General features: G+C 45.3%; 1 protein-coding gene across 9 annotated transcripts in view; it reads right to left on the bottom strand.

The window, feature by feature from the left end:
• Positions 1 to 1,437: 1,437 nt before the first annotated feature.
• The window catches only part of sema3d (sema domain, immunoglobulin domain (Ig), short basic domain, secreted, (semaphorin) 3D), a 253,023-nt gene continuing 233,629 nt past the window's right edge, over positions 1,438 to 20,831 (bottom strand). For all 9 annotated transcript variants that reach the window (XM_073066459.1, XM_073066460.1, XM_073066463.1 and 6 more), the window contains exon 18: positions 1,438 to 5,282. In XM_073066459.1, the coding sequence (XP_072922560.1) occupies positions 4,890 to 5,282 (393 nt within the window). In that variant the 3' untranslated portion in view covers positions 1,438 to 4,889. The remainder of the gene's footprint in view (positions 5,283 to 20,831) is intronic.

The following is a 20,831-nucleotide window of genomic DNA, read 5'->3' as shown; positions in this document are numbered from 1 at the left end:
ATTTGCAGGTGAAATGTTGCCTCACCTGGAAGGTTTGTTTGGGGTCCTGAATGGAGGTGAGGGAGGAGGTTTATAGGCAAATGTGGCACTTAGGCCGCTTACAGGGATAAGTGCCGGGAGGGAGATTAGTGGGGAGGGACAAATAGACAAGGGAATCACAGAGGGAGCAACCCCAGCAGAACACAGAGAGTGGGAGAAGGTAAAGATATGTTTGGTGCTATGATCCCATTGGACATGTGTAACCAGAGAGCTGAGCCTGTCTCGTGACAGTGCTGCCCTCACCTGGTCGGAGGTCACACCACCTGCCAGTCAACATTTCACCCCTCCCAACTAATCAATGCACACTTAACCATTGGCCACCTTAATTGGATTAACCTGTCTAGCACCAAGCCGTTGGCCCCCTGACCTATAAAAGGTGCTACATGTACTTGGCTCGCTCTCTTTTGCCATCCTCGAGGGACCAGGTAAGGTGTGCATTGAATAGGGTTGTGGGAGCGTTAATTGTTGTCCCTTTAGCAAAGAGCTGTGCTTGCCCATATCCAAAGGGGGGGGGGGGAGGGCAGGTATTGTAGTTACTTTTCCCCTGCTTGTATGTGTACCTGTACTCCGTCCCCACACCGTTTTCCCGTGTATTGTACTGCCAACCCGACTTTTCCCTCGCTCCTCTATTCTAAGCGCGTTTGTACGAATACTGTAGCCGCTTGTGTTGTTCGCAAGCTTTTTCTCCCCTTGTAAATAAACTCCTTATTGTTAAAACTGTGTGTCCAGAGCTCTTGCCTTGAGGCCCAAAGAACCTTTCTCATTTCCATCACAACAACATGGCGGATGTTGCAAAGGATGAGGTGTTGGACACAGAGGTTATTGGGGTGTTAGATAAGGACAAGAGGAACTCTATCACTGTTGAGGCAGGGAGAAGATGGGGTAAGCATAGAGATACGGGAAATGGAAGAGATGCGGGTGAGAACAGCATCAGCTGTAGAGGGAGGGAAACCCCATTCTTTAAAGAAGGAGGACATCTCTGAAGTAATTTAAAGCAGAGGCCCCCTGTCCTATCTCTGATATCTCTTTAGTTGCATCAATATTTTCATGAACAAGAGAATATCTGCAGATGCTGGAAATCCAACGCAACACACACCTAGAATGCTAGAGGAACTCAGCAGGCCAGGCAGCATCTATGGAAATGAATAAACAGTCGACGTTTTGGGCCAAGACCCTTCATGAGTTCGGATGAAGGGTCTCCACCAAAAACGTCAACTGTTTACTCCTTTTCATAGATGCTGCCTGGCCTGCTGAGTTCCTCCAGCATTTTGTGTGTGGTGCTCAACATTTTCACAAAGATTGAGGAAAATATTGTCCAGGAAGTGTTGAAGAATCTAACATTTACTCCAGGAATGGTTTACATGTAAAGCAACGTTAACAAGAAAGAACATTGGATCATTTTAATGACAAGAATCTACTTTATTAAAATAATACCAAAATATACATTCAAATTCCACTCCCAGGATATGAATACAATGACTTGCTATATTTAACATCTTTACATGGAAAAATCTGATCCTTCAAGGAGCAACGTTCCAAAAATGGGAATGGTGCAGATCCTTGTCTCCATCCGCTGAAGAACCATTGACCAGTATTGTTCAATGAAGCACAGGTGGCAATGGGCCAGCAGACGGGAGTGAGGTAGGATACTGGGCTGAGGGGTGCCACAGCAACAACCTCTCACTCACCGTCAGTCAAACTGAAGGACTGATTGTTGGCTTTCGGAAGGGGGAGGGGGGTGAACACGCCAGTCTACATCAGGGCATTGTGGTAGAGGAAGTCAGTGCCCGGAAACTTGTTCCCAAGATGAGGGGATATAATTTTATATTGATTGAAGGAAAGCACAAGAGATATGTCAAAGGTAGGATTTTTTTTGATACAGAAAGTGATAGGTGTGTGGAATGCACTGCCGGGGCGGTGGTAGTGACAGATACATTAGAAACATTTAAGAAACTCAGATCGGCAGGTGGATAATAGAAAATGGAGGGGTACGTGGAAAGGAAGGGTTAGATTGAACTTAGAATAGGTTAAAAGGTTGTCACAACATTGTGGGCTGATGTACTGTTCTATGCTCTTTAAATTCCTGGGTGTTAGCATATCTGATCACCTTAAAGTCATGCTCCCTCATTTTAGCCATTTCCACCCTGTGAAAATGCCTCTGGCAATCCACAATCTATGCCTCTAGTCATCTTGTACATCTCCATCAAGTCACCTCTCATTAATCCTCCTTCACGAGAAAGAGAAAAGCCCTAACTCTCTCAAGCTTCCCGCAGAAGACGTGCTCTCTAATCCAGGCAGAATCCTGTTAAATCTCCTCTCCTCAGAGCTTGTCTTGGCTAAATTCGCGCTGACTGATTGACATGCTGGTGTTTTAAGTAATGTCACTGACTCGCAGTTCCTATAACCCAGGTTTAATCCTGATTACAGGTGCTGTTTGTATGGAGTTTGTATTCTCTCTTTATGACCAAGTGGGTTGCCCTGGGTGGGTTAGTTGGATAACAGGCCGCTGTAATGTGTCCCTTGTCTGTACGCGAGTTCAGGAAGATGTTAATGAGTACCTGTGGAAGAGTAAAGGCTACTGGGAAATCAGACACAGGAGACTGCAGACTTGCCGTCTGGGGCAGAAAACAAGCTGCTGACAGGAACTCAATGGGTCAGGAAGCATCTGTGAAGGGAAATGGGCAGTCAAAGCTATGGGTTTGACCCATGAGGATCTCGACCCACAATGGCAACTCCACAGGTTACGAGAAAGGTGGAGGCCGTGGGTCTGATGCGACACTGTAATGACAGCTAGCATAGACTCAATGGACTGAATGGCCTCCTTATAGTGAAGGATGAGAAACATTACTTGAATTCAAACCATTAAATTGTAGACTTGAAAGGGCACGCAGATGATGAGAAGGAGTTGGTTACTCAGCCTAATGGACTCGTCAACCTTTCAATGGTCTAAGCGGTATATGTAACTATTATGAACAAACACCAGGTTAAAGGGGATGGATAATATGCTCATTTCTGTGAGTGATCCCTTCTTAGTGAGCTGGTGTTCCTCACTCAACAGACAGCACTCTGGCTGGAACCCGGAAGAGATGGACCTTCAGCACCACTCTGAGATCTCCGCCCTGACCGGAACAGACAGTTTCCACAGAGATGGATCCCGATGATGTGGCAGTGTCCATGGAGGCGGATTTGAGTGACCTAACAGTGTCCACGGAGACCCATCTGAGTGAGGACAGCCCTGGCGTGCCGGGAATATTCAGCAGGGGAGTTGTTGGATCTTTCCCTTGGACAGAAGGTTGTGGGCTGTCAATGTTCACAAATCTTGTTTGTTTGAAGGTGGCATTTCTAGAAAATCATACATCAACTCAACTATTAAAAAAGCCTTTAAGAAGCCTCAACTATTGTAAATAAAAATGAACTCTAAGCTAAAGAGTAAGGAATATGTTTTGCAGTAACACATATACCAAAGTTCTGTCACTTCGGCTCCTTGCTGAAACTTTCCTGCATACATGTTAACTTAAACGGGTTTGCTAAGTTCATTATATTATCAACAAAAAAGTAAGTAATAACACAGGGTGGAAAACAGTAATCCGGAAGTGGAATTACTAATTGTCAAGCCTTCCTGCAAGCCTTTTGGTCACCGTGGGCCCCATTCGGAAGGGTCCCCACTGAAGAGACATGCTGTGCACATGGAAATCTGATTTGTCCTGCTGGGCTTCTCTCCTTTTCACCTTAATGAGGTGTCAGACATCTGTCCACCTTTGTTCCGTGCAACCAAACTGTGGCAAGGTTTCCTCTGGGAACGGGTAACACAAGCAGGTGCAGTATAGCAGAGAGCCTTGTGTGCTGTATCCCCAGGGTGCTTGCCTGCCTAACCTCCACAGAGTTTCTTCCTGTCCCCACCAGCCAACACATTAAGAAGAAAAAGGCTTTCTTGTCTAGTACTAACACAGGCCCCTGGGTGCTGTATCCCTCAGGTATTGTTGTATTCCTGCTTTCCCTCTACAGTCGTCCTGGCACCCACCAGCCAACCTGTTAAGAAGAAAAGACGTTCTTGTCCAGTATCAAAATAGGAACATTACCAAAGCTTTTACAGGGTAGAAGCACAGTAATTATTTTACAACACAACCGACCATGAAAGCAGCTGTGTACGATACGTCTCCTGTTTACATTTAATAATAAGTCACATGCATAAATACCATGAACATTTACAACAAAAAGAGAATAACTTTGTCCCATTATACTGGGCTGATGTTGATGAAGAAGCTGACGAAATGTGCTCGGTAATTATCAGTGTTGGCCACTGAAGCACAGTAAAGGCACCAGTTGATTTCGAAAGAATGCTAGCAGTGTCCAGAGTTGAGTTTTGAAGCAAAAACAATGATTATGGCAACAATCCAGCACTGGACCCACCAATTTCAAACTTGCCACTCGGTCAGAACAATGACCGCAACTTCTAAACGTCACCGTAGGTGTTTCCTCAGGAGGACATGGGGCGAGGAGCTGCTCCTTGGACGTGTCCTCCACCATTGAAGAATGTGGCCGTGAAGAGCTGTACCTTGGAGATGTGCGATAGACACAGAGCACTACAGCTCAGAAACAGGCCTTTTGGCTCATCGAGTCCATGATGAATAGACAGAACCTTTAGAGCTGGAGTGCTCTGTGGTCCGTTGGGCTGAATGATGTAAATTCTACAGAGTGTAGCCTTGGAGAAGAATGCATCGCCAGAGTGTGGATACCCTGAGCACGTTGTGTGAGATTGAAAGTTCTTGCTTCAGCGGAGTGCAGAATGTTATCGCGGAGTTCTGCCACTTGGCTTGAGGCTGGGACTCGCGTTCTCCTGCGGCACCAGCCTAGGCGTGGTGCCGCCGGTTCCTGTTCTTCTTCATCTCCTGCACGTGCTTCCACTTCCCGGCGCCCTTGTTCCGCTGCCGCCTCTTCTCGCGGTGCCACAGCTGCTCACAGTAGTCGTCCACGGTGAAGCTGGCGCTGCTCAGCAGCTGGACGTACTCCTTGTATCTCAGCCGCGACTCCGAGGCAAAGTCCCGGCTCCTCACATCCTCCTCCGCCGCCTTCTGGGCGCTCAGCATCTGCTCGTTCTCGATCACCCGCAGGTCCAGCCTGACGATGGTGTGAGTGAAGGACTGCTCTTCCGCCCTGCACAGATATAGCCCGGCGTCCCGACTCTCCACCTTTCTGATTAGCAGGCCATGTTCAGTTTTGACAATCCGTTCGTCACTTTTTATCTAAGGGACAGATATTAAACAGATGAGATATCAATGAAAAGAGGTGTATACAGCCCAGTTCATCACAGCTGAAGCCCTCCCCGCTGAGCACACCTACATTGCCACAAGAAAGCAGCATCCACCATCATCAAGGAAAGATATTTGTCCAGTATTAAAACAGGAACATCATCAAATCTTTTCCAGGGTAGAGGCACAGTAATTATCTTACAACACAACCGACCATGGGAATGGTTGTGTAAGATTTGCCTCCTGAACCACCAGCCATGCCATCTCACTAATACCATCAGCAGCAGATACAGGAGCCTTAGGTCCCACGTCACCAGGTTCAGAAACAATTATTGCCCTTCAACGATCAGGCTCCTAAACCGGTGTCAAAAATTTCACTCACCACAGCTCTGAGCTGATTCTACAACCTATAGACTCGCCTTCAAGGACTCTACTGTTCATGATCTCAGTATTATTTTTTTTTTATTTGTAGAATTTGGGTTCTTTCACACATTTGCTGTTTGTCTTTGTTTACATAGTTTTTTTTAGTTCTATCGTTTTTTTTATTTTCCTGTAAAAGTCTGCTAGAAGATAAGTCTCAAGGTAGTATATGGTGATATATATGTAGTTCAATAATACAATTACACTGACTCTGACTTGGCAATGACTTATTGTGCAGCAGGAGGCCATTTGGCCCCTTATTCTTCTGCTAGCTCCAGCTAAAGGCCAGCTCTTTCATCAGATCAGTAGATGGGATAATTTAACAAATACAACCATAATCCAGACACAAGATCTGCCTCTCGAGTCTGGAAGAACACAGAATCAACTGTATGGTTCTGTCACATCTTCAGGTATGATTTAATTATTTATTCAGAATGTTTCACTCTGGCCTTTTGTAGGACCAGCATTGATAATATCACATACTGTAGTATAGCAAAGGTACAGGAGCCTGAAGACACACACTCGATGATTCAGTAACAGCTGCTTCTCCCCCACCATCAGATTTCTGACAGTCCATGAACACTACCTCACTATTCCTCTTTTGCACTATTTACTTATTGTTACTTATCATCATTTTTTGTGTGTCTTGCACTGCACTACAGCCACAAAACGACAAGTTAAACAACCTATATCAATGGTAATAAACCTGATTCTTATTTGGAGACGGTCATTGTTGATCAGCTGGGGTGAAGAGCCTGTTTCTGTGCTGAAGGGATCTATATTTATTTTATTTTCTTTTCAAATCTTTTTATTATTATTATGTTATTCAAAAATAACACAAGTACATCGAAGTAGCAACACTCACAATGCCTCAAGGAAAAAAATTATCTTAAGGATTGAAAATATATATTTATATATTTAGCAATGCTGTCCTGAATTGGCCTTTCCAGCACTTCAAGCCGCACTGCCCCAGCAACCTCCAACAAACCTGATTAACCCCGACCTAATCACAGGACGATTTACAATGATCAAATAACCTTCCAGGTACTTCTTCAGACTGTGGAAGGAAACCGGAGCACCCGGAGAAAAGCCAAGCATTCCACAGAAAAGAGACCCCTTACGGAACAGCGCCGGAATTGACCTCCGAACTGCAGAACGCCCCGAGCTGTAATAGCGTGGTGCTAACCACTACGTTACCGTGGCGATCATATTTTAACAGCATATTCTTATCTTTTGCCCGATTTTCAGTGAAGCTTTTCTAAAATATTCCTGTATTGTCACAAATGAATTATTGATGTAACTAATTAGAAACACACATTGATTCAAATTTTCATTTACATTCTCCAGTGATAGCGTCATTAATATCGGAGTAATCATACACTTGGGATTTATCTGAAGCAGCGGAGCTATGTACAAAAAATCAATACACATTAATCAAATGCTTAAACGAACTCTGCAGCAGTGGGCTTTATAGAACCAACACAGCTCTCAATTTTGAACCCATTTTCATGGTTATAAATTTTAATGTAGTTGTACACTGCAATTTAATTAGCTTTGTAATGAAAAATAATTGTTTAAAATGTACTTAGAGTTTTATTTTTATTTTGATGGATGCATTTCAACACCAGTGTTTGTCCTTGAAGCAATGCATTTTTGAGCAATGATCGAATTTTGCGATCTTGTTTCTCCTGCTCTTGTTGGGGATGAGGAGGGTCTGTCTGCAAGAAACCGAGGGATTGGCAGGTTGAATAATGATGAGGCATTTGCCTTGGGTATTTAGAACAGGAAGGCAGGATTTGCCTTGGTGGGGTATTTAGAACAGGAAGGCAGGATTTGCCTTGGTGGGGTATTTAGAACAGGAAGGCAGGATTTGCCTTGGTGGGGTATTTAGAACAGGGAGGCAGGATTTGCCTTGGTGGGGTATTTAGAACAGGAAGGCAGGATTTGCCTTGGTGGGGTATTTAGAACAGGAAGGCAGGATTTGCCTTGGTGGGGTATTTAGAACAGGGAGGCAGGATTTGCCTTGGTGGGGTATTTAGAACAGGGAGGCAGGATTTGCCTTGGTGGGGTATTTAGAACAGGAAGGCAGGATTTGCCTTGGTGGGGTATTTAGAACAGGAAGGCAGGATTTGCCTTGGTGGGGTATTTAGAACAGGGAGGCAGGAATTGCCTTGGTGGGGTATTTAAAAAGAGTCTCAGTTTGAAATATTGACTGTTTATTTCTCTCCATACATGCTGCAGTCTTGCTGGGTTTTTAATGCTACACAACACAGTCTGCATTTACATGAGGTGCTGAACAATCAGTACAGTGGATTCTGGTTAATTGGGACACATTGGGACCAATTAAAGGGCTGTACCAATTAGTCAAAGTTTCATGGAAATAGTTAAAAATGTATAAAAAAAAGTCAAAGTACCATTAACTGAGTAACAGATTAAATATTTAAATGAAATACAGAACAAATGAGAACACTAATACTACTACTACAGTACTATAAAACTGTAGTTCCTGACAGTTATCAATGAGGAATTCACCCAGTGTATGCTGACATGTTCTTTTGATTGACTGTAAATGAACAAAATCAGGCAGACATCTACTGAAGATAATGGGCTTCCTTCATACAATGCTTTCAATGATTACATCTTCCAAATCTTCATTTTCATTGTAACATTCAAGATTATTGGCAATACCTTCAAGTTCTTCATAGGCCCTAAATTGTTGAAATAGTGAAATCACTTTATTTTCACTTCCGGCCGTTTCTGGCATCTCCAAGCCTGAATACTTGAAAAGGCGACAAGCAAAACAGTTCTGAATCATCTTACTGCTTATTTCTCACCAACTATCAGTGACAAAAATCACTGATTTTGAACACAAACACATACAACTGACACTATTTAAAAACTGTTCTCTCCAAGGAAGGTCCAATGACTACACAAGTGTACACTAGTTACAAACTTCAGCAACAGTCTCCTGTCCTAATTAAGTGGCATTGTGTCCAAATAAAGAGAATCCCAGATACTTTCTCAATTAGCTTTGTTCTTTAAGAGTTATCCCAAATAAGCAGCTTCCCCTATTTACTGATGGCCCAATAACTGGAATCCACTGCATTATAACCCTTCAGAGTCAAAAGCTGAGCCTTGGGAACATCTGCTCACATCTGAGACTGGGTGTGAAAACTCACATGATTGCACAGTAAGTTTGTAGAAGGCAAATGCTCTGGAGAAACAACGCTGGCCTAGGTCAACAGGCAGCACTCCTCTCCTCCCGTCTGTTCAGAGCATAGGCAGCACCCCATTGGCTTAGGTCAAATGCCAGCACTCCTCTCTAGTTGTCTGTTCAGAGAGATCTGACATTACAAATTAATCATTATGTCAGTCTCCTTTCCACAGCTAAAACAATGCATCTGTCTGCTGTGACACGGCAGCTTCAAAGCATACTTCACTCCCGCTGTTAGTGGGTGAGGGACATAATGGACAGGGTGCTCAACAGGGGATGGCAGGCCAGTATCCGCGTACAGTAAATAATCACTGGTTGGCATTCAGACGGGCTATGTCTGTAACAGTTAGTGCACCAGACTCTCCAGATTATACCCATGGTTAGTCCTTAGCTTTAGGACCTCACTTCTCACTTAAAGTGATCATTCAAAATGCAATTAGCTAAAAAGTTAAAGCATATAAAGTCCATTATATACGGATCTACCATGGAAAACCACTGGGTCACAGTGTGTGGAGTGACTTATCCAGAGTCCTTGGGTACTACAGAAGAAAGGACTTTGCTTTTTACACTCATCTGTGTACAAAGTCAGAGTAACACAGCACTGGCCCTTCGGCCCAACGAGTCCATGCCAACCATTGAGGAGATTATCCTAATTTTCTGCATTGTTTTGGCATTGGTCTCATTGGTAGTCAACAAATGCGTTTTCCAAGTGCAGTCACTGAGGGGAAATTGTCAACCAATTTATGCACAACAACCTCCTTCAGGGAGAGATGAAAATGAACAGATAGGATGATGATCATGTTGCTGGTCTAAGCGAAATAGTTCTAACACAAGTTCAAATCCCACCACAGCCACTGGGAGTGTCTGTTCAAGGAGTTTGATATATCTGAAAGAAAAGGGGAAGCCATTCATCGTAACAAAACAGTGAACTTGTCAGAACTCCACCTGGGTCTTTTAGCTAAGGAAATCTGTTGTCGTTTATGTGGTGCCCGACGCATCACTGTGGGGATTCTGAACTGTCTACATAGTTCAGGGACAGTCATGAATGGACATCGACGATATCAAGTCACCACAACATCGTGGGTCAAATGGCCTGTACTGTACAGTACTGTCCTATACGTTCTAAACGGCGGGAAGCAGAAAGCTGAAGGTTCATCCCTGTGAACATTGCAAGCTCAAAATAACATCTTCCCTCAAGGAAGTCAAAAATATCAAGGTTTTACTTAAACGGTGATGCTGTGCTGCAGGACACACCTGCACTGAAAGCAGCTGAAAAGTGGGCGTCCAAGAACAGGAGTCTGAACTGTTAGTTTTATACCCTTTCAGGAACTTCGGTCACTCAGAGGGAGTGGTGGACCTGCCGACAGGCTTCGATTTACAGAGGACCCTGCCTGTTCCCAGGAGGTGGCTGGCCGGGAAACAGAATGCAAACCGCAGACCCAAAGGTGAAGGCCACGGAATAACCCTCTAAGTCATTTAGCTTCAGTGACGGTTCTCCCTTCCTCCCTCATTTCCGTCTGGGAGCCGTAATGAGTCCCCTAGGACACATTATCTTTCAACATAACCATCGGCAATGGGCTCCTTTCTAATGTCACAACATTTAGAATGGTAATGCAAACATTTAGACCACTCCAAGGAATTCCACCAGGGTGGGTCTTCAAAGTACAAGAGTAACAGCGGTTTATACTGTTGTAAGTTGCTTATTATTATTTAGAAATACACACGGAACAGATCCTTCCAGCTTTATGAGCTGTGCTGCTCAGTAACCCCCCTATTTAACCCTGGCCTAATCACATGATAATTTACAATGACCGATTAGCCTACTAATCAGCACCTCTCTGGAATATGGATGAAAATCAGAGTACCCAGAGGAAGCCCACGTGTTTGCGGGGAGACGTGTCTGCCCCAAACTCCTTACGGGCAGAGCTGATATCGAACTCTGACGTCCCGTGCTGGTATAGCATTGCGCTAACTGCTACGTCACCATAGTACCCTTACTGCATCTCTAGTAAGTTATCTGAAGTGTGCTTCATTAGACAGAGAGAGAGAGAGATTTACATTTCCACATTGTGGCTCAAGAATGCCAACATCACCCAGCGGTTTACAGGGATGGGAAGGGTTTCTGAAGCCACTGTTGTGCCAGCTAGTTTCTGCACAGACAGCAATTTGACGCCAACCGAGGATCTGATTTTGCAGTGTTGACTAAACAACAAATCCTGCTCTGGGCTCTAAGAATAAATCCCTGCAGAGTGTTACAGGGGCTTGCAGAGGAAGTAGCTAGAACTTGCTTGAACATCTCATTCCAAAGACAGGCTTGACAGTACAATTCTCCCCCTCAGCTCTCCGGGGATCTATCATCCAGCAGTGGGTGTGCTGGGATCTGTGTTGGGCGGGGGTGGGGAGGTGGTCTTTGCAGGCCAGCTTTCCCGGTGTTGCTCTCTAGTGCTCACTCCCTGGAAGATAAGCTGGATTACCTTCATCCGTGGCTGACCCAATGTGAGATGAGGAACTGCTGCGTCCTTGTGCTTGCTGAGACATGGCTCCGGGACAACATCCCATGCACCATAAGTTTTCAGGTCATGCCACTCAGGAACGTGTGCTAGTATTTTGTGACTTTGTACAGCATCGTAACTATATGTGCTGCCTGCTGTGTGTGACTGTGTATTGTGTTTTGCACCTTGATGCCAGAAAAAAAGATGTTTTATTTGACTGTATACTGGTTGAATGATAGTTAAAGTTGAACTTGAGAGTTCTGCTGATTGCTTGCACTGATACTGAAACAAGAGACAGTAACGACCCTGGCATGGTTGGCACACCTCACATTCCAGGAACTGTGCTTCTTTAAGTGAGTAGTACCAGTTTTAAGACAGAGAACTCGGAACAATGCAGCACAGTACAGGACCTGTGTTTTCACTGTATCTCGGTACCTGTGATAATAATAAAGCAGTTCTAATTCCAGTGTCACCTCTGCCCATGGTGGTATCCCTCTGCTCTAGGGAGACGACAGACGAGATGCCAGTCTGGAGGAATATCTCAGCTGAGTCACTCCAGCCTGTCTCCGCAGGAGTCCACTGTCGTTAGGACCACTTCCTCCTCATTGTCTTACTGGACACGTGTCCCAGCTAAATTAAATATACCACAGGATTCATTTCCTGCGGGGTCACTTGGAGATTCTGGATGGATGGTTGGAATATAATTTTAAATCCTGCCTGCCTTCTGTTGATCAACGGGTCAAATGATATGAAAAGTCAAGGATTAAAAACATATTCTGTGACCTCAGTCTTAATGATGCAGACCAAGTTTAATAAACGGGCAGAATAATTGTTTCTGCCATAGGGATGCATGCTGAGTATAATGACAAAATCTTCATAACGCTCAGCACCTAGTAACCTGAGGATATGATATATGGTTCATTAAATTGGTTATCTGCAGCAGATTCTCAGTTAACCTTTGAGAGGCTCCAGTTCTGTTATCTACTACTAAGTGTCCTGGGTGGCAGTGTGGAGCCACATCTACCAGAGGAGGTGTAAGGCACTCCTTCCCTCCACTGGCCTGCAGGTGACCTTGGGCGAGGTATAGCACCTGCTTAGTACCCCCCGCCCCACCGATCAGGGTCACGTGAAGACATGAGAGGTGGTGGATGGTTGTATGAGCAGCTGGTGCATATCATAAGTCCTGGTTATACGACCACTGATGCCAGGCAAACAGTCTCTGAAGAGTATTGATGATGGCTGGGGTCACCCGTCTTGTAAAGACCTGCCCAGAAGGAGGCAATGGCAAACCACTTCTGTAGAAAAATTTTCCAAGAACAATTGCCATGAAAAGACTGTGATCGCCTGTATCATAAGATACAGCACATAACGATGGTGATGACTACTCACTGTAGAGCGCATTGTACCTACATTGTCACAATCAACAGAAGCAGAAAACAGAATCAAAAGTGTCAAAAGAGATCCGTAGTCCTGGTGTGATACCCGCCCACCAATTCACCAATTCCTGGCTTTACATCAGAAGGTAACATGGAAGCATCAGTGATCGGCGGGTGCTGGGGTCGATGCCAAGGATTGAGTCCCAACTGTCGAACTTGAAGCTCGCTGGCCGGAGCCCCAGGCTGTATGTCTTTGAAAGTCTGCTGGGGTAGATGAAGTCCCACTGTCTGCGTATCTGAATCCAAATCCAGGTCTGCTGGAAGCTGAAGAACACAGACTGTCTTGGGGTTAGCGGACTGTGTATGTGCGTCGGTGTGAGGGAGGGACGGGGAGGGGGACGTCTTGCTCTTGTTTCGTTGCTCGCTGGGCTCTGTTTTGATGTTGCTCGTGTTGTTCTGCCAAACGTTGCAGGAATGCCATCTTGGCACTAGAATGTGTGGCGATACTCTCGGGCTGCCCCCTGCACATCCTTCCAGTACCGTGTAAAAGTCTTAGGCACTGTACTGAAATAATCTTATGTACTGCTGCTGCAAAGAAACAAAATTCATGACATCTGAGAGAGATGCTAAACCTGATTCTGATATGCATCTCTGTTGTGGACTGAGAGTGGGAAGGGGGTAGGGAGAGGGAAATTATGGTTGGGAAAACAGAAAGGGTGCTGGAAATGCCAGAAAGATGTTTTGTAATGACCAATAAGCCAATTGTTTGGAATCAAGTGACCTTGCCTGGTGTGTCAGGGCTGGGTGTGTTTGCACCCTTGCTACCCCTGCCCCTGCCCTGCCACTCTGTCTCTGCCACCTGTCCCTCTCACGGCACTCCCCCTCACCATTCCCAACATCCTGCGCTCCAGCCAAAATTACAAAATCGCTCTCCAATCCACATTGACAAATACGGTACCGTGCAAAGGTCTTAGAACAGCCTAGCTATATGCATGTGCCTAAGGCTTTCACGTTTTAGGTGTGCTGGTTGTTAACACAAACAACATTTCACTGAAAATTTTGATGTACATGCGATGACTAAACTTCATCTTCAATCTTAAATCCTGAAGCATGGAGTACTAAGAAAGCTAAACCTCTACTCCAACATAGTCAGGTTCAGTGGGAGTCCCAAAACTAGAACAGAGAGCCCAATGGACACAATCCAAGGACAAACATCCCTACCCAACCATCCCCTACCGTCCCACCAACTCAACCAATCTCCTGTTTCCATCAGTCCAGTCTCTGAAAATGATTCCAATGGGACGTAATACTCAAGTTGAGGGCCTGGCTCAGGAAGGACAGTGTCAGGGTGAGGGGTCGACTATATGCTGAAAGAAAACACATCAGATGAAGACTGGTGACTGCTGACAAGGGCCAGGACTGGGATTCCCTCCCTAGTTCTACTACAGCCTCCCTTCCTCCCTTCAAAACCTGCCACTTTGATCTTGTTTACAAACAGCCATTCTGATATCTGTTTCCACTATTGTTTGTTTCCCCTTCCTCCACCTTCTTATTGTGTCTTCTGCCCCCTTCATTTCCAGTCCTGATGAAGGGTTTGGGCTCGAAACATCGACTCCAGATGCTGCTTGGCCTGCTGAGTTCCTCCAGCGTTTTGTGTGCGTTGCCCAAGACTACTGCATTATTTTTAATTGAAAGCTCTCCTGCTAGCTGCCGCGGGGTGTTTGATGATGCTTAAGGTACCCTATACATTGATTAAAGAGTTTAAGCTGAATCTTTCATCTTTTGTCACTGTCTCACATCCCCTTGAGGCTCCCGTGCATCTGTCTGCATGTCCCACTTCCTCCGTTCCAAAATCCCTGCCCATCTTCCTCTCTTTGCTCGTTCAATACACCTGAAACCAACAAGACTCTACCACCTTCTCTCAGCCAGCATCACTGTTTGTGTCAGCAGTGTATCATAGGATAAATGCAGGCAGGTCTTTTCCACTGAGGCGGGGCGGGACTACAACTGGAGGTCATGGGTTAAGGTGAAAAGTTTAAGGGGAACAGGAGGGGAAACGTCTTCACTCAGAACATCGTGAGAGTGTGGAATGAGTTGCCAGAGTGGTGCATGCGAGCTCGATTTCAATGTTTCTGAGGTTTGGATAGGTACATTGATAGCCAGATACGGAGGGCTATGGTCCTGGTGCAGGACGATAGGAGTAGGCAGTTTAAATAGTTTGGCACAGAGTAGATGGGCCGAAGGGCTTGTTTCTGTGCTGTTCTTTTCTAAGACTCTAGGGTCAAATATGGTACAGATGGATACAAATACAAATTTAAGGGATATTTAAAGTACACAGAGAGAAAAGGTTTAGAGTCAAAAAGACAAAAGGGACTAGCTCAGTGAGGCAATTTAAACATTCAAAGTTCAAAGTAAACTTATTATCAAAATACATGTATGTCACCATGAGATTAATTTTCTTGCAGGTATTCACAGCAGAACAAAGAAATACAATAGAAACAATGAAAAACCACACATAAAGACTCACAAACCAACAATGTGAACATGAAGACAAACTGTGCAAGTACAAAATAAAGCAAATAATAATATTAATAACTTGGTTGTCGTAGATAAGTTGTGACAAAGGGCCTGTTTCACTGCTGTACAAATTGAAGACTTTACATTATGGTCTCGCTTGGTCTCCACCCAGTCGCAGACAATCGCTCTGTTCCCTCCACCTTCTCTGTGTGGGTATAGGCACCACCCAATCCAATGTGCACGCCCTTTCAGTTCTCTTTATCAGAGCACGATAATTAAACTAAACATTGAGAACTGAATAAACTTTCAGGGATTGCTGACCTGCTAGGGTTTTTACAATCCTTGCTGAATTTTAGTATCAGAAATGTTCTCAAACAAGGCCCTTAAAGTCTGTACTGATATACGTAAATGTCTTCCCCTTCCCAGGGTTTTAGTAGATGATAAATGTTCAACTACCACATTAGGTTTGGTCTATTTCACTCTCATCTTTTCCTAGATAGTGATTTCTTACTGAGCCCAATGTCGGACTTTATGTTTCGAACAGCTCCCTGCGCCACTCCTAGTTCTAAAGCTTCAATATCTACACTGTTCCAGTGTACGGCGAATAGCTGCAATCTTTAGTACCTCACTATCTGCCCGCATAGGCACAGAAACAATGAAACGTAAGAACCCAACGTTCTGTTCTGCGCAAGCTTTCTTCCCCACAGACTGACAGACTTGTCACCGTTTCCATTGCGTGGGTGTGAAGTTGTAACTTTTCCCAATTAATATCCAATAAACAGAGCAAGAAGCGCTTGGAAGGTACATTTAAATGTGATATGACTTTAATGATGCGACTAGTCGTACTGACTACTGTACATCATCTCTGACCCTGAACGTTTAATGTCGCAGGAGTCTCATTCCTTCAAAATTAATTACCTGGAGAATTTTAGAAAATCTTATTTCGTAGCATTTCTCTCTCTCTCTCTCTCAGTCTGATCACTATTGTACTTCCTAAGCAACTGTTGTTGAATGGTGCCCTTTCACGGGCTATAATCTGCTTCAAGGACTCTAACCTGCATCACTGGCTCTATGCTATGTTAGTGGACAGAAAGGCTCTACAATGAGTAGTTAAAACTGGCCAATGCACAACAGACATCAGCCTACCTGCCATCAAGGATATACAGTATACACAGAAAGGTTCTGAAAAATGGCCACTTACATCGCGAAGGATCCCACCCTCCCTGCTCATGGACTGTTTGTCCCACTGCCGTCAGGGAGGAGGCTATGTAGCATCCACGCCAGGACCACCAGACTCAAAAATAGTTACTCTCTCCAAGCAGCAAGGCTGATCAACACCTCCGTCCACTAATCCACCCCTCCACACTCCCAATATCATCATCAAATGCCTGTTACACTGCTGGTGTCCAGGGCACCCCCAACCACCACTACTTTATCATTTCCCATCAGTCACCTTATGTGCAGACACTCCTGTGTCTAGTGTTCTTTATGGACTATGCATGCAAGCTATCTTACATACTTATATTTATTGTGTTTTTAATTTTTGCGTTCTTTATCTTATTTTGTATTTTTGTGCTGCTTCAGATCCAGGGTAACAGTTCAAGATGTACAAAAAAGCTGGATGAACTCAGCAGGTTGGGCAGCATCCATTCAATACGGATGATACGGCAATCCGTTCCATACGGATGCTGCCTGACCTGCTGAGTTCATCCAGCTTTTTTGCACGTCTTGATTTGACCACAGCATCTGCAGCGTACTTTGTGTTTACCAGGGTAACAGTTATTTTGTTGCCCTTTACAGTTGTGCACTAGAAATGACATTAACCTATCTCGAATGTTGAAGACAGAGGTTGAGATCAGGATTGGAAATCTGTCCTACCCATCCAGTCCCTGTGCCCCTCTCCGTATATGACCCAACATCTGCAGATTAGTTGCCCCTTCTGTTATCGTTAAAGTGTTGGAGGCTCCAGTGAGCTGTGAGCGCAATGGGGTCTCAGATGCTGATATATCACCAAGCAAGAGCAAAATTTCGTAAAACTATTTGGAGTGGTGGTGTTTTCATCAGTGCTGTTGAATGAAAACTGTGCGGCAGGTTGCTCAAAGTTCACCACGTTCCGACAAATTTTCTTGAGATTTTTTGATCCGTACACCCACAGCCTTACCCCAATGACTAAAGGTTAAATACTGCAGGAAGGATTTTGTTTATAGGTTGTTATGAAAGTGCATGCAGTTTGGACAAGTGCATATCCTCTTAATTAATGACCCCTGGATATTCCCGCAACACTCTGCCAGATCAGAAATGCCAGTTGCTTCATTTGAACGCAACAATTGCACAACATTGACATCAACTGTACTGTAAAGGTCAAGTGCAGTGTGCAAGGACAGAGCTTCCCTGCCAATTAATCACAGCAGACCGGAGTCAGCATCAGTCAAACAGCAGTTTGGTTAAGCGCAAAGGATGTTTATCATTGTGTGAAAGGATTAGCTAGCCCAACTCAAGAGCCATTTGTACCTCTGGACAAACTTCTGTCGACATCACAGAAACTAGCCCTTCCTCTATAGACTCTGTCTGCACTTCTCACTGCCTCAGTGAAGCAGTCGGTACAATCAAAGACCCCACTCACCCTGTATATCTTCTCCCCCTCCTACTGGGCAGAAGATAAAAAAGCCTGAAACACGTACCACCAGGCTTAAGGGCAGCCTCTATCCCACTTTTACAAGACCATTAAATAGTTCCCTAGTACAAAAAATTGGACTTTTGACCTCACAATCTACCCATTATGATGGTGCGTGTTATTGCCTACCCGCCCTGCACTTTCTCTGTAGCTGTTGCACTTTATTCTGCATTGTTACTGTTTCACCCTGTTCTACCTCAGTGCACTGTGTAATGAATCAATCGATTGAACAGTGTGCAAGACAAGTTTTTCTCTGTGTCTCGGTACTTTCATTTAGTTTTTATTTATTGAGATACAATAGGCAACTGGCCCTTCAAACCACACCATCCAGCAATGCCCTGATTAATCCTAGCCTAATCGCCGGAGGATTTACAATGGCCAATTTACCTACCAACCAGTAGATCTTTGAACTGCGGGAGGAAGCAGGAACACCCGGAGGAAACTCGCACAGTCGTGGGGAGACCAGGGTGGGAATTGAACCCAGGTCACCTGTACTGTAAAGGATCCAGCTAGGGACGGTGATGAGGTGGGAAGTTTAAACCAATGTATTTTCTTTGAATATTCAAAGCGTGAGCACAACAGTTTCCCAAGCACAATAATTACTCTGCAGCTCCCTGCCATCTGTGAAAGGGCGTCTGATTTGTGGTACACCCCGTTCCAAACTGCCTTGGGTAAGTGTTCCTTTTAATTTCAGCATTGACTGGCCGGCTCTCTCTGGAGCTGCCATGCATCTTTGAAGTCACTGCACCTGTCTCTGAGTGAGCATTCAGGTGTTTGCGATTCAGGAGTTTGGCCTCTTCCAGTCTGCACCACAAGATTGATGTCGGATGTGGCTGAAACTCAGCAATTTCCTCAGGCACTTTTCACTTCTACTTCCTCCCCAGCACCCCCCACCTGTTGTCTCTTAAACATGCTGTGAAATTTGGTACAATTTACAATAGATGTGAATGATCCTCTGTGTAGGTATGGGTGGTAAATTAATCTGTCAGCCACTGACAAGGTTCACACATTGCTGTTGGCCATGTGGAGTCTTCAGAAACCAGGAGGTGGTGAGCAGGTAAAACGGAAACAATTGCTGTTTCTCAACTGTGGGAGCCCGCTGCAAACTGCTCCCACCCACAGCGGGAATCACTGAGCTTGTAGTTCTGATATCCTCGAGATTGAAGACAGGCGTCCCCGCTGAAGAAGTGAGCTTCAGGCCTAGTCCAATTGAAGAGTCTCAGCCTGAAACGTCCACTGTCACTTTCCCTCCACTGACGCTGCCTGACCCGCTGAGTCCCTCCCGCAGTTCGCTTCCCCCTCTCTGTCCAGATCGGCCGTCCATTTCTCCCCACGGACGCTCTCTGACCCTCTGAGCTCCTCCGGGAGTTCGTTTCTTACTCCAGAGCTGGTTGCCTCTCTGAGACGACTGGAAGGGCGGCACTGTAGCGTCGTGGCCAGTGTAACGCGTCACAGCGCCAGCGATCGGAGTCCAATTCCTGCCGCAGTCTGCAAGGAGTTTGTACGTTCGCCCCGTGGGACCACGTGGATTTCCTCCCACAGTGCAAAGGCATACAGGCTAGGGCCAGTGAGCTGTGGCCATGCCATGTTGGTACCCGAAGCACGGCACCGGCACATTCCCAGTTTGTCTTGATCATCGATGCAAGTGGCACATTTTGTTGCAGGATTCCAGCATCTGCAGATTTTCACCCACTGTGGGCTTTTACACTGGGATGGAGGCTCCAATGCACAGGATCAAGTTCAATTGTCATTCAACCATACATGAATACAGCCAAATGAAACAGCGTTATTCCAGGGTCCAGATGCAAAACACAATACCAACAGTCACACACACACCACATACAAGATATCAGTAAAATACAGTCTCACAAGAAGTGTCTATAATTTAAGACCCTGAATCCATGAACGTTGCAGCAGTCTGCAGTCGAATACAGTACAGTTTGCCTCTGCCGAGTTAACACTGGGGGTCAGCGCTGACTCCAGCTTGTACGCTGAGTCACGCCGCCCCCTAGTGGAGCTCACCAACTCTGGCGCCTCTCTCCTGGACAGCTGGAAACAGGCCACGCCTCGCTATGACCTAGGCCACGCAGCTCCCCCACAGTCTGCCAATGAAGCAGCGAATCAGACTTGCAGCATTCCGCGTTAATCATGTCCAACACGGCCTTGTGATCGCGAGAAAAGTGACCAAGACAATCACTCACCGTTAGACTGCACACCACCGCCTCCGATGCCTCTCTGGCGCAAGCAGCACCTTGAACTGCATCAGGTTCAAATCCAGATGGCAAGAGGGTGCAGAAGGTTACAGACTCAGCCAGCTCCATCATGGGCACAACCCTTCCCACCACTAAGGCATCTTCAATTGGTGATGCCTCTGGAGGTGGCATCCATCACTAAAAACCCTCACCATCCAGGACATGCCCTCTTCTCATGACTACTGTCAGGGAGGAGCTACAGGAGCCTAAAGACACACACCCAATGTTTTGGCAACAACTTCTTCAGGTACAATTAAAGTTGATAGGTTCTTAATTAGTCAGGGCATCAAAGGTTATGGGAAGAAGGGTAGGAGAATAGGGGTAATAAAGAGGGATAATTAAGGAGAGGGATTATAAATCAGGCATAATAGAATGGCAGAACAGACTCCGTGGGGCAAATGGCCTAACTCTGCTTCTGTGTCTTCTGCCCTGCCATCCCCCGCTTTTCGAAAGTTCGACTTACGCCACTTCGCTTTTACGAAAGACCTACATTAGTACCTGTTTTTGCAAACCAAAAGAAATCCGAAGGGGATTTTCGCTTTTACGAAAAAAGGCGAAAAGCAAAAATAGCGTTCAGTGTTTGTTTTGCAGTGAGCTG

This window comes from Hemitrygon akajei, chromosome 14 (genome assembly GCF_048418815.1).
Source record: "Hemitrygon akajei chromosome 14, sHemAka1.3, whole genome shotgun sequence".
NCBI lineage: Eukaryota > Metazoa > Chordata > Chondrichthyes > Myliobatiformes > Dasyatidae > Hemitrygon > Hemitrygon akajei.
The sequence above is the reverse complement of the archived record's forward strand: the minus strand, read 5'-3'. Positions and strand labels throughout refer to the sequence as shown.